The sequence below is a fragment of the Microchirus variegatus genome (assembly GCF_963457635.1).
Source record: "Microchirus variegatus genome assembly, chromosome: 13".
Classification (NCBI taxonomy): domain Eukaryota; kingdom Metazoa; phylum Chordata; class Actinopteri; order Pleuronectiformes; family Soleidae; genus Microchirus; species Microchirus variegatus.
Genome location: NC_139814.1, coordinates 24,084,945 through 24,098,415, shown reverse-complemented (window position 1 = coordinate 24,098,415; position 13,471 = coordinate 24,084,945). Strand labels below are relative to the sequence as shown.

The 13,471-nt window shown below is 42.2% G+C and overlaps 1 protein-coding gene across 1 annotated transcript in view; it reads right to left on the bottom strand.

Annotated features, from left to right (window-relative positions):
* LOC310935366 (growth factor receptor-bound protein 10-like) overlaps positions 1–13,471 on the bottom strand; it is a 46,107-nt gene that overhangs the window by 22,776 nt on the left and 9,860 nt on the right. Inside the window, exons 3-5 of the mRNA XM_083899249.1 lie at positions 11,773–11,866; positions 1,955–2,252; positions 1,101–1,233 (exon numbers count right to left, since the gene is read on the bottom strand). Of these exons, the coding sequence (XP_083755375.1) occupies positions 1,101–1,233; positions 1,955–2,252; positions 11,773–11,866 (525 nt within the window). The remainder of the gene's footprint in view (positions 1–1,100; positions 1,234–1,954; positions 2,253–11,772; positions 11,867–13,471) is intronic.

Sequence of the window (13,471 nt, the reverse complement as noted above, 5' to 3'; positions counted from 1 at the left end):
CACACACACACTCACACACACACTCGGAGCTGAAACGTGTGAACCGGAAATGGGCGCCTGTCTTGCCAGACTGCGCAGACAAATTCAAAAGGTTTTTTAGCGAGATCCGCCTCCTCGGACGTTCCCAGCCGTGTACTGCGTGTATTCCCGGCTCTGACGCGGAAGTCTGCGCTCTGTCTGAAGGCAGCATCCTGGAGACGCTGCTTCACCTCCTTCCAAGGCAAAAACATGTCACACTCCGTGCGTACGCACATGTGTGTGTGTGATTGATACTAGGGTCAGATAACCCGGGGTGAGCTGATGTGTAATGGAAGGAAAAGGCTGTGCAGACAAAGTCCACTCAGCTGATTTTTAAACACACACCCACTCTGCACTCTGTGTTGTGATAGTGGTCAACTAGAAGTAACCTCAACTATCTACTTATTTAAAGCTGCAGTGTGTAACATTTAAATATCAACAAATCTCTCTCTCTCTCTCTGTGTTTGGCGGTGTTTAGGTCTTGTGTCGCCGCGGCAACAGTCCTGAAGTGATTTGTTGTATGACGAGTCGGATGGAGATGGAAACGGCAACGTTAACATTAACATACGGCTGATGTGAGTTATGTTTCCATTATACATTATCTAGCACCACTGAAACAATTACTCAAATAATCGGCAACTATTTTGACAATCCATTCATCGGTTTGAGTGTTTTTAAGCAATTAAAAACAAGTTTCTCTGATTTTTCAGCCTCTTAAATGTGAATATGTTCTGGTTTCTTCGCTCCATGTAACCAAGAAACCAAGGAAATGGAAAAGCAAAAGAAAAGAGCCGAGCTGAGCTAGAACTGTATACAAGTGAATTATACTTGCTCAAAACAATGCACTTGTTCAGTCATTTGATTGGATAAATGCCCATTGCTCGCCAAAAATCACCAAAAGTTACTCACTGGAACTTTAACTAACAGTAAAATATGTTAGAACTTCATTTTCTTCCACTGTAGTCGCACTAGACGTTCGTCCCTCAGTCAGAAACTCTCTGTCAACGCTTGAGTGAACCTGCCTCCTCCATCAGTTATAGTACAGTCACAGTGATGGTGTAATAGTGTGTCAGTGTGCTCACATGGTTGTCGTTGGTCTGTATGGGGCTGAGGACGGGAGAGCCTGCCGGGCTGCACAGCTCAGGGAAAGGGTTGGGGATGGCTGGCATTGAGGCTGGACGCAGCTGCAGCTGCTGCTGCGCTTCCTGCAGGCACCTGCAGAGGGAGACAAAGACGCTCATGTCAGTCTACTGGATCACCACCGAAAGACTCGTGGGAATCATTTCAATTATTGGAGCGATTAAGTCCCATATCTTTATCATTTATTAAGTCAAAACAACAGTATCATCAAAGCTACAGTCATTTATAATCTGCTCTTTAAAGTGTCTGTGTGGATTTAAAACTAAAACTCTGTGATCCAATCATTCTGATAGTGATAGTATCAAATCAAGTGTGGTGGAATGAAAGGGTTATAAGGTCACTTTATGCATCTGTAGAAATATATTTAAACCAACAAAATGATAGGCTGAGATGCATTTGACCACAGGACTGCGACATCCTAACTAAACTAGATACAGACAGAGCTTCAAACGTCACTTAATTCTGTTGCCTGCTCAATTATTGTGGTTAAAACCAGTGCAATAACACACACAAAAATAAGGTAAACAACAGATGTTGCCCTGCCCAAGCTTATTTTGATCAATTTTTACAAGTGTTTGTAAGTAAATAATGTTCTGTTCAATATATCTGCCTAGACAGGTTGGGGTGAAAGGAAAAATGGGAGACCAGGAACAACACAATACAACAGCTGTATCTGCCAGTTTATCTTAGTAAATAATGTGTGCTCCATTGAAACAGTTGTCTAATATAAAATATGTAATCATTCTGAAGTCACAGTTAAATACGTTTATTTAACATGGACATGTGTGTCACATACCTGACAGCCTGGATGTGCATGGGCTGAGAGTGTCGCAGCCTCTCCCTGGAGGGGGAGGACGCAGGCAGGGGCGGGGTGTGACGGCGGTGGACCTGCAGGCCATGTCCTGGGTAGGCGGAGGCGTGCACATGGTGATGGTGTTGTTGTTGTTGTTGTTGTTGTTGTTGGTGATAGTGTGGAGTGTGCATTGTGGAGTGACCATTGTTGAGGAGCAGCGCCGTGTCGGCCTGTGTGGAGTACACGCTCTCCATGGACGAGTTCATGTCGTTCACCAGCTGCTCCAGGTCCACGTCGTCATCTGAGAGAGAGAGAGAGAGAGAGAGAGAGAGAGAGAGAGAGAGAGAGAGAGAGAGAGAGAGAGAGAGAGAGAGAGAGAGAGAGGACGGTGTTTGTGAGTTAGTGAAACGACAGCAAACATCCACTAGGTGTCGCCTTCAGAGGTGACAGAAAACACAGAGCAAACGGTTAAAAACGGGCACCTGAGAGACCATTATACGTGTTGTATTGTTATTGAAAAGATGAATTCTGATGACAGATATTTGTTTATTCCAGGCAAGGAAATGTTTATACTTCTTTGTTTAAAGCAAGGGCCTCAATCTCAAAATGACCTGGGAGCCAGTGAACTTCTAGTCTGGTCAGGAGGAGGAGGAGGAGGAGGGGGCCGCTCAAGTGAAAAATTAATATTTAGGATCATATGGTACAGTATAATTAAATGTCGACTTGAATAATGTGATAAATAAATATAACCTCACAATGTAATAATTTGAGAGCCCTGGTTTTAAGACTGGTCAGGTAAATGTTTTCTCAAAAATTATTGGTGTAAATAGTTGAAATGTTCTTTCTTTCCTACGATAAATAATCTGATATAATTTAATAAACAAAGGACGTTTAACTATTACATGGAGCACAAGAGCAGAGCTGTGAGACATCTGTCATTTCCTACTGTGAAATGTTCATTTAAAAATACTTATTGTAGACAATGAACACGTTTTTCTGTCACATTTCAAGGATTTATCTAATGAACATTTTGCAATAGGAATATCATGGATGTGCAAGTCAAAGATTGAGCTGGAGTTTCCTTTAATTTTTGCACATTTTCTACAGTAAAATTGCTTTAAACATTACATGGGCACTTTAATTTGATGTCGCATCGTTTCCTCATGTTGGGATTTTATTCTGTCTTGGTTTTTGCTCCTCTGATGGTGTCGTACACTAACTCACTGCCTGTGCCATTGGTCAGATTATGCACAACCTGTCATTCCGGGGGCTGAGATGCATATTAAGCACTGGAGGTTGAAACCAACACTCACCACAGACCAAATGACCGACCAGAGCAGATCAGGGTGAAAGGGTCTCTCTCTGCAGGACAGCAGTAAATAAGGCACCTGTAAGTGATCTTCTTTAACCTGACCTGTTATAAATTAACTGAACTAAGAGCAGGTTTAGGGTCTGGATTAAGTCTAGTTTTAGTTACTCTGAGGAGCTGGTGTTCATTTGTTAAAAAGGTTAAAAAGGTTAAACTTGCTCACAAGTCAACGTGCATCATCTGTGGGTGAGAAAAGTGTAAAGAAATATGAATAAAGCATTGTGTGACGGGCAAAGCAGGTGCAAAATATGGCAGCAGGTCTTCTTCATGTCCTCACTAATGCAGCATGTGCTGTATGTATGTGTGTGTGTGTGTGTGTGTGTGTGTGTGTGTGTGTGTGTGTGTGTGTGTGTGTCTGCATGTCCAAAGGCCTTTGGTCCTCTTCCTCCCAGCCCAACACCACACACAGAATTCTTGACATTCCTGTAGGACGGAGTTTCAGCCCTCGGGAAACGTTCACCAGCCTTTTTATGGCACATGGTGACCAAAGCATCGGGGAAAAGTAGGGCACCGACACACACACACACACACACACACACACACAAAGACACAAGTACATTATGGAAGGTAATCTGTGCCATCTGAGTTTGAATTTGAATTTCTAAAGCAGATTTTTTTTTTTTTTTTTTTTGATTTTTAAAAGCAATCATTTGTTTCAATGTTAAAATAAATTCAGTATCAAAAAATTAATTAATTAAAAATTAAATCTCAAAAATCAATCAAAAAAGTTGCACTTTTTGACACATCATTTTTTGAGGTTGAATTTTTTGACACTTAATTATTTTTTGGAGATGTTGAATTTTTGGAGACATTGACATTTTTTATACTGATTTTTTTGGGGTTGAATTTTTTTGACACTGATTTTTTTTTTAGGTTTAATTTTTTTTTACACTGAATTTTTTGATACATTTAATTTTTTTACACTGAATTTTTGGGGGTTTCATTTTTTTACACCAACTTTTTTGATACATTGAGTTTACACTGAATTTATGAATTTATTTTAACATTGAGGGGGAAAAAAAGCAAAGGCAAAGCAAATTCAGTGTTTGAAATTTGATGGCACAGATTTACTTCCATAGCAAACACACACACACACACACACACATGCACCCAAAGGAGCCTAGAACACCATGTACACTTTGCACTGTGCTGATGACCATGTGTATGTAATTATACGGAATGAAAATAAAAGCATTGCACTACACACACACACACACACAGTAAACATGCACTCTGAGACACCACTGAACCAAAAACAGCAGTGGGCTCGTCTGATCTCAGATCACACAGAGGTATAATGCATGACACACACACACACACACACACACACACACACACACACACACACACACACAGAATGGACAGTCTGGGACAGAGTGTCATGTGATGCTGGGGTTCATGGGTAGAACATAAGTTGAGGTGAACAGCTGTAAAGAGAGCACACAGGGACAGCCGGTCAGTCGGCGGTGTTGTTATTGTGTAAAGCTGCTTCGTACGGTCAAACCATTTCCCAGCAAATGTTTTGATTTGTTGAGGAAACGGGAAACGCACACTATCGCATAATTCACGGCATTAACAATGGCGCCCGTCGCCGGGTGGAAGCGCGCGTCGACGAGCACAATCGCAGGAACCGTTAAGTGAGATTTACTGTACGTCTGTATTTCCACCTTTGGCTCGTGACGACGCGAGGCTGCAGACTAAATAAACGTCCTCTTCTGAGAAACTTCCCAATATTCACAAATCACGTCATGTGACGTTCACGAAAAAGGAAGGAAAAAAATGGTCTTTTCTTAGAAAATCTTTGGGGGGCGTAAAGTCTATACTTTCAGTTGTTCCACAAATTATAAAAATATCTGCGCGGGACAATAAAAAGAGGGAATGCTTTATAGCCGCGTTAGCTGCATGGCTCCGGGGACGGAGAGGTTGGCCTGCCAGTCCACCGCTTTTGACCAGAAGACAAACCCTAATGACTCTGGTGATCCCCAGACTTTTCCCTCCAGTGCCAACAGCTTCATATTTGCGGCGTCTGAGTAAATGTCTCAACAACAAACAGATGGATTGCCATAAAACAATCTGGTAATCTGGGCATTCCTGTTCCCCACGGGATGATTTGTAACGCCATTGTTAGCCTTCGACCTCGTCTGTAATTTCCAGTATTTTTGGTTTAAGCTAATGACATTTCCTTACCGCCTCGCTGTGTTGTGTCAGTGTCGAGAGTGCGAGGACGAGCTGACATCAGCACCGCGGCGACTGACAGAGCACGACTGGACCGGCTCTTCTGACGTCTCACGGTGAGATTGCAGATTATAACGCAGAACTCTGCTCACCTCCATCCTGTGGCTTTCTTTCTTAGTCCCCAGAGTTATGGTGGCCGTTCCTTTTTGTTTGCATTGTGAGCGTCCCTCCTTCAAAATGCAAAACATATGCTCTCGCTCCACGTTCTCTAACCCTAACCCACAGATGGGTCGCAAGAGATTTATTTTGGGGGGGACCCCCAAACACATTTGCAGAAATTCCCCCGGCCGTTTAGCTAGGATTTATGTGTATATATGTTTTAAATAACACGCATGAAGTGAAGTTCATAAATTTGTTCTTGTCACAATAGGACATAGCGGTCCAAGATGGCTGCCCTTGCCTTAAAGTACAAATACAATGCTTAAAGCTAAAGCTACAAAAACAAACACAATTCCTATTGTAAGTCAACTGCACTTATGTTAACATATTAATGAGTTGAATGTTGAATCTGTTAATAAACACTAGATTTTTACAGCCATAATCCAAGGCCATCTTTCTCCCTCTTTCCCCTCATTCACGGTCTTTATGCTATGCTAGGCTAAGCTAACTGAGCTAAACGCAATGTTGCTTTTCCACTATACAGTTCTAGCATGACTTGGCTCGACTCTACTTGTAGGCTTTGATAGTACTTGGTACCTGGTGCATTTTTTTAAATTAATAAAATCTCAATATTTAACAGAGGAGTTGTGTGTATTTAGCGACCGCAATGACGAAATCTGGCTAACGTGAGCCGAATCACAGCATCAGAAGCCGTCTGTGCGCCGGTCTCGAAGGAAGTACCAAACTAATCTTTTTACTAATTTATTCTAATGTTTCAGTACACTGAAAACAACTGCTTTGTATGTTTCTGTCGCGTATAAAACGTCCGTTTCCCAGCCATGCTAGGACGACCCAGCGAGTAAAGCCAAGTTGAGCTATAAATATAAGCGTGCAAACTTGAAAAAAATAGAATGTCATATTCTTGATGCATTTGTTTATGGAATGATTTGTTTTGCTCAAACCCAGTAGTCCAGTGTCACTTGGCTATACTCTCGGATTGAGTATTTCAACTCATGGAGCATGGCAGAGTGGTGGTCAATATGTGTGACCAGTACACAGACACTCCTTATGGTCTGGTCAATAAAAGGGCACACCAAAATGTGGACTTTTGTCACTTGTCAATATGCCACAGATGTCACAGATCATGAGGGAGCGTGCCATAGAGTGTAGAACTGAATGATGGAAAAGCTCCATAAGAGGCAGGTGAAAATGCAGCATCTTAAAACCACATCATGTTGTGTGCACAATAGAAAGATCCTTCGGGTTTCCTCTTTTAGAACTTTTGGACAGATACGTCCACCACAGCTCGTCCTCTCCCTGCCGCTGTTCCACGCTTTGGCCGACGCTGCACTGCTGGCCTCAGTCAGGGGAAACCAGACTATGAGACGTATACTCTAAAAGATGTCGCCTCTTCATCTCCAGCTGTGACTTTGAACGCAGCAGCAGCAGCAGCAGCAGCAGCAGCAGCAGCAGTATGGGCTTAAATCTTGACAACAAAAACCTAGCATACATCTGCGGCCGACTTCTTCCTGCGAGCTCCCAGAATACACTGAATGAGTGCTCTCTGTCCCTGGCCCACGACAACCTGCAATCATCCATCTCTGACAGCCGTCTAGAGGTCAGACGGAGAGAGCTGGACGTTCAGGTCGTCAAAGGCAACGCCAAAATATAGACTTCATTCCATTTAGCATGAAAAAAAACTCACTTTTTGCACAGTACTCAAAGTATCCTGCGTTTGAATTATGTTTTAGTTGTTTTCATTGTGGGAAGCCCATGTTTTTGTTTTTGTGAGAGTGAAACTGGTGATTTCTAAAGACAACTCGAGCAAACGTGCGTGGCTAAAGGTGAATAAGTAATATTGGACTCTCAAAACAATTATTGCATTGCACACTTCTCATTACCATAACTCCCAGATCCGGGCTATTCAAAAAATCCAGATAATGTGGCAAAGGACATTTGCTGGCTCTTCAGAATGTATCCTAACTTCACTTCTAAAACCTCGCAATACGATAATCGATACGCCACGGCAACGCTTAAAAACGCTATTATCTTTATTTTCTTGGGTTTAATTCCAGGGTTCGGTCAAAATATCAATTTGGTGATATATCATCGTCCTTCTTTGCGATAATCCTATCGATACGCCACGGTAAATATTGATATTTTATTTAACAAATTAAGGCGCTCTAAAGTAAACGGCCCCTGCCATTTTCACTCGCCGGGTGTCGCTACTTCACGTCTCCTCATGGTGGCGCTGTTCAAATAAATGAGGGGGAAACTTGGGCGTCAGAATTTCCCCGGTATGGCATCGTATCTTTACTCCGATCTGTTTGCAGCCGCCTCGCTTTACTAGCGCAGCGTTGCTGTCGACTCCGTCTGCCTTGACGTGAAACAAATCACTTCCTGTGTGCAGCGTAGGAATGTTGCCGAATGCTGCCGAAATGTAAGGTTATATCTTACTTTTTACAGACAATTGTGTACATATGGATTGTACATATATACGTTAACGCGCGTTACAGCATGACTCGTTTCTATGACAACTCGCCGTAAATAGACGCGTATGAAGTAATTTTTTCGTTTACGTGCCGCGACACCGGAGTCCAGGCACCATTTACCAGTTAGCTCCATTAGCGGGACCCTATCTATGTTCCCTGGGTCCTATGTTCCCCGCTTTGTATGTGACCGGGGAACATAGGACCCTTACCCTTACCCTAACCTAACCCTAACCCTTTACCCTGGAGCTCCACACCCAGGCTTCCACAAAGTGGGGAACATAGGACCTTTTTTGGGAAAAACGGGGAACATAGGACCCGGGGAACATAGGTACGACCCCCCATTAGCTGCATTAGCTCCTTTTAGCGCCGGTTAGCGCGCCTACAGTGGAACTGGAGCGGTGTGTTTATGAAAGGGAAAGAGCAGCGCTACAAATAACCAGCGTACCTGTGTACTGCGTATGTTACTTTAGAGGCGTCTTTTCCGAAACGCGTCGTGCGTTAACGTTGACGCCGTTAAACGCCGTTGACGCGTTAACGTTTGACAGCACTGATAATAATGAAATAATAATGAAAATGAAAAGTTTCCAGATCAACCTCAGGAGAACCTCATGGAGGAACCTTCAGGGAACGTTAAGCCTGGGAAAACGTCAACCTATAACTAAGAAAACAAAGTGAAGGTTAGTTTACCTGAACCTGACGTGCCGTTAGCTTTGCCTCCTGCTTTGTTCGCTGAACGTTTCTTTTTTTTTCCGAAAAGTGCCGGTTGTTAATGATCGGTGGCTGCACTGAAAAAACCTTCAACAGACTTGTGCTTATATAACTATATGATGGCCCATTTTTAAAACCACACACCTCCCGCTGTATAATCTTCCTCTCGCGTGTTTACCTAAAGTTTTATGATGATTTATGTTAAGCACATAGCTTAGCTAAATATTTGGAGAACTCCACACAGTACACTAACATTTTGTGAAGCCGTGTGTCTCCGTGTTAAAAACCTCGAAGCTGTTAGTGTCATCAAATTGTTGTTGAATTTTGGTGGAGCCTGTGAGTTATGTATGATTAGGGAACGCAATTTCTTTTCTTGGCCTGACTCGTCGGGTTCTGCCACAGTTATTGCTTTTTCCATTACCATTTGAAATTGCTGCACAATCGGAGCGTTTTTATGAGGATAGGTAAAGAAAGTCATATCAGTGCAAGGAGAGTTGTTTCCACTTGAGAGAAATAAAGTCATAGCGTTGAACTGTGGTGTTAGGAGAAGAGTTTGTTTCCTTTTGTTCCTCTTCATTCTTCGCTCTTCCTTTCCTGGTTTTTTTGGAACCAATGTTTTGATATCAAAATCAGCTGATATTGATGCTTCATGATCTTGGGTTTATTGGTTAATTGTGGAAACAAGACAACACTGAACTCGGCAAAACTATAGCGGATGCTATATAATGCTCGCCTGCTAGCTGGCTGTAAACTGTGGAATGGATTTCCTGAACGGGCGCGCATTATTACTCCGCGTATCATTGAGACACGCCTCTGTTCAGGAAATCCATTCCACTTTTTGCAGGCAGCTCAGGGAATCACTTGTGGAGACATTTCAGCAGACAACGATAAAGCCCAGACGGATCGGATTAGATCGAAAAATTTTGATCCGTGAATTATGTCTGTATCGTACGGAGACCCCAAAATGACATGAAAAAAATAATTAAAATCTTGAGTTTCAAAGTCGAGATCTCGAGTTTCCCGAAAAAATTTGAAAAAAAAAAATAATTTTTTTTTAATGCAGAACAAAAATAGAAATCATCAGTTTCTAAAAAATATGAGAAAAATTTTGATTTTTTTTTTTTTCATAATTTTTTGGAAACTCGACTTTGAAACGATGAATTATTTTTTTTTTTTATATTTTCTGATTTTTTTTTTCATATTTTATGAAAAAAAAGATATTTTTTTTCATATTTTATGAAAAAAAAATATTTTTTGGGGAAACTCGAGATCTCGACTTTGAAACTCGATATTTAAAAAAAAAAAAATGTTCATCGTTTTTTTTTTTCTTTCATGTCACTAGTATTGGAACCTGATACCAATACTGGATCGGATCGGCCCCATCCCTAGCTTTAAAGTGACACACCTTCTCTCATCAACCTTGGTTTGCTGCAGCGAGTCTGGACCTGCATATCTGCACACCTGCCCCCCCCCCCCCCCCCCGCAGCCCTATGGCCTACTTACTATAAACTCCACCGAGTGACCTACAGTACATCCACTCACCCTGTACACGTGAAGTACTATTTACAAAACTGTCACATGAGCATGACCGACACATAACCAAGAGCAGGCACTAAACGACTAAACCTAGAGAGAGCGAGAGGTTGAGGGTTGAATTTACAACCTCTCCTCTGGGTTTGGCAATTGTCCAAAAAGAATTCCCAAGATTTTCCACGACGGCTGAAGGGCTTTCTGGGAATGTATTGGAGACTAATGTATGTGTACGTGTAATGGGAGGAGGGGGGGAGGAGCGGTGAAGAAAAGTGCTGAGCAGTGCTAAAAGAGGGGGTAAAACACTTTAGCACTTGTCTTTATCCTCTCCATCTGGAGAGCAGAGCCTGCAGTGAAGGCTGTGACTGTGATAGATAGATAGAGAGATCCAGTAAACTCATTTTGTATACGGATAGAATTATTAAAGGTACACAATGAGTAGATGAAGAGATTAAGGATCAATGAGCATATTTCTTCATAGTGACGGCTCGTACCTACTTTGATTTGTTACCAATATTTAAACCTTGAACTTCTACCAATAAAGATACCAGTCCAATATAATATTTGACCTCGTTATTAACAAGTTAGCTGTTAATAAGACGTGCGTGCTAGGAGAACACAGAACATTTAGGCTGCTTTATTGCATTACTGGGTGTTTTATATCCTTTTTTCAGCTTTCCCACTATAAAAGACACACCTGGGTGGTTTTCACCCGAGCAAATAAATTTGTGATTTTCATGAAAACCAAGTTTTTATCTTCATTATTTTTAATTTTTTTTTTTAAATTTTGTAATTTTGGAGCATTTTTATATGGTCCCCTCGTGATGCTTTTCTTTCATTTTGTTAGACATGACACAGTTTAAAATAAAAGAACACTACTCAAATTTGTCATGTATTGTCATGTTTTGATATATTTTGATGACAAGTACTTTTTATTGGGTGTATTTATTATCTTGGGTAAAAATAACCCGGCGTTAGTGATGGTGTTTTGAATTTGAGCGATAGTGTTCTAGGGTTAAATTGGATTGAATTTGTGAAATTTGGAAATATGTCAAAGTTTCAAAGTTCACTCGTTTTTTTTTTACACAAAAATAAAATAAAAACGGTCGATTTTGTGACTTTTACACAATTATCGCTACTCCCGTTTTTACATATATAAAATGAATCACGATTTTTGACTCAACAACACATAAATGCATTTTGTACCGACTGAATATCTGACCTATAAACACACACAGACACACTCCCCCAGGATGTCCATATAAGGAGTTGTGAATTATTCCCACAGCAATTTACTAAGGTTGTACCTGTGGCACAGATCTGTGCCACATGAGCACATTAAGTCTAATCAAATCTTATTTTCATATATAGGAAAAGTGAGGCGTTACCATGGTGATGTGGCAGATTCTGATTGGCTGAATGCTGGAAGCCTGGAACAATCAGCTCCTCAGGCCGACGAGAGGACGTGCGCTCCATGCTTTCCTGTCAAAAAAAAACAACCAAAAAACATGCAATGGAATTAGACAGCATATCATTTTCACAGGGTTCAGAAGGTCAGACAGAGGGTGAATATGTGTGCTCACTCTCCAGGAACATCAGCTTCAGAGAACAGTGACCTTTTGACCCTGTGGCACTGACCTTTCCCCCTCTCTTTATTACTCAGCTATACACTTTCAAACCCCACCCCCACCCCCCGTGTGCTTATATTGTTTATCCATATACGTCTTTGTGTATAAATCAATTTCAGAGGCATAAAACCTACAAGCTCTGGCACACTTTTTGAATCTCACGTCTCGAGACACGCACTCGCTGCCAAGTTCCTCACACATTGTCTAATTTAAAGCAGCCTGGAGGCAAGAGAGCTGCAGCTGAGGAGAAAGGGAGGGAAACGAGCCAAACATTTTCAATGTTCCCTTTTCCAGGAAAAAGAGGAACGCGGAAGCATTGCTTCCAGGAACTGCTCGTGGTCAGAGGTCCTGTTGTGCGCGTACGTGCGTGCACACATGTGCGCGCACACACATACACACACACACAGACTCATTTTGAAAACATCCATAAATGCCCAGAGTAAGATTTAGAGCTCTGAGAAGCAGCCAAAAGCTTTCTAAGGAAGGCAACTTGCCTGCAGGGCTGTGGGCTGACAGCAAAAGTCTGCAAGCTTCAGCTGGAGCCAACGAGCCGAGATACAAAAACTAATCTTCTCAACTCTCCAATCTCATATACATCATATACGTTACTCATCCTGTGACAGACGCGCAAGGCTGTGTGTGTGTGTGTGTGTGTGTGTGTGTGTGTGTGTGTGTGTGTGTGTGTGTGTGTGTGTGTGTGTGTGTGTGTGTGTGTGTGTGTGTGTGTGTGTGTGTGTGTGTGTGTGTGTGTGTGTGTGTGTGTGTGTGTGTGTGTGAAAACAGTGAGGCAACCAAGCGCTCCGAGCCAAGGTGTAGTCCAGTTTCATTAAAACTCCAAATTGTCGTTTTAAATCATCTCGTTTTTAGCACAGATTAAACAAACAAGATCAAGTGTTTATTATCAGGCTTAAGAGATGCTGCTCTGTTTCACAGACCACGGCTGAGTGCCCCCTCTCCCAAAAAGGTCCTTATGCCAATGCTAAGCGAACCCAGCTGCTGGCAGGAACAGAATATAACAGATGTTGAAGTGGTGCGGATCCAAAATGTTCTCTTATAGCCGACTCATACGTAAAGGGTGGAGGTGTGAAACAAAACTCTGCTCATTCACTTAGAATGGATGTAGTGCCAGAAGACGTCAGGAAGTAGCGTCAGAAGACAAGAGGAAGTAACAACAGAAGACATCAAGAAGTAGCGTGAGAAGACGTCAGGAAGTAGCGTGTCAGAAGACGTCAGGAAGTAGCGTGTCAGAAGACGTCAGGAAGTAGCGTGTCAGAAGACGTCAGGAAGTAGCGTCAGAAGTCGTCAGGAAGTAGCGTCAGAAGACGACAGGAAGTAGCGCCACAAGATGTCAAGAAGTAGCGTCAGAAGATGGCGAGAAGTAGTGTCAGAAGATGACAGGAAATAGCATCGGAAAACGTCAAGAAGTAGCAACACAAGACGTCAAGAAGTAGCGCCAGAA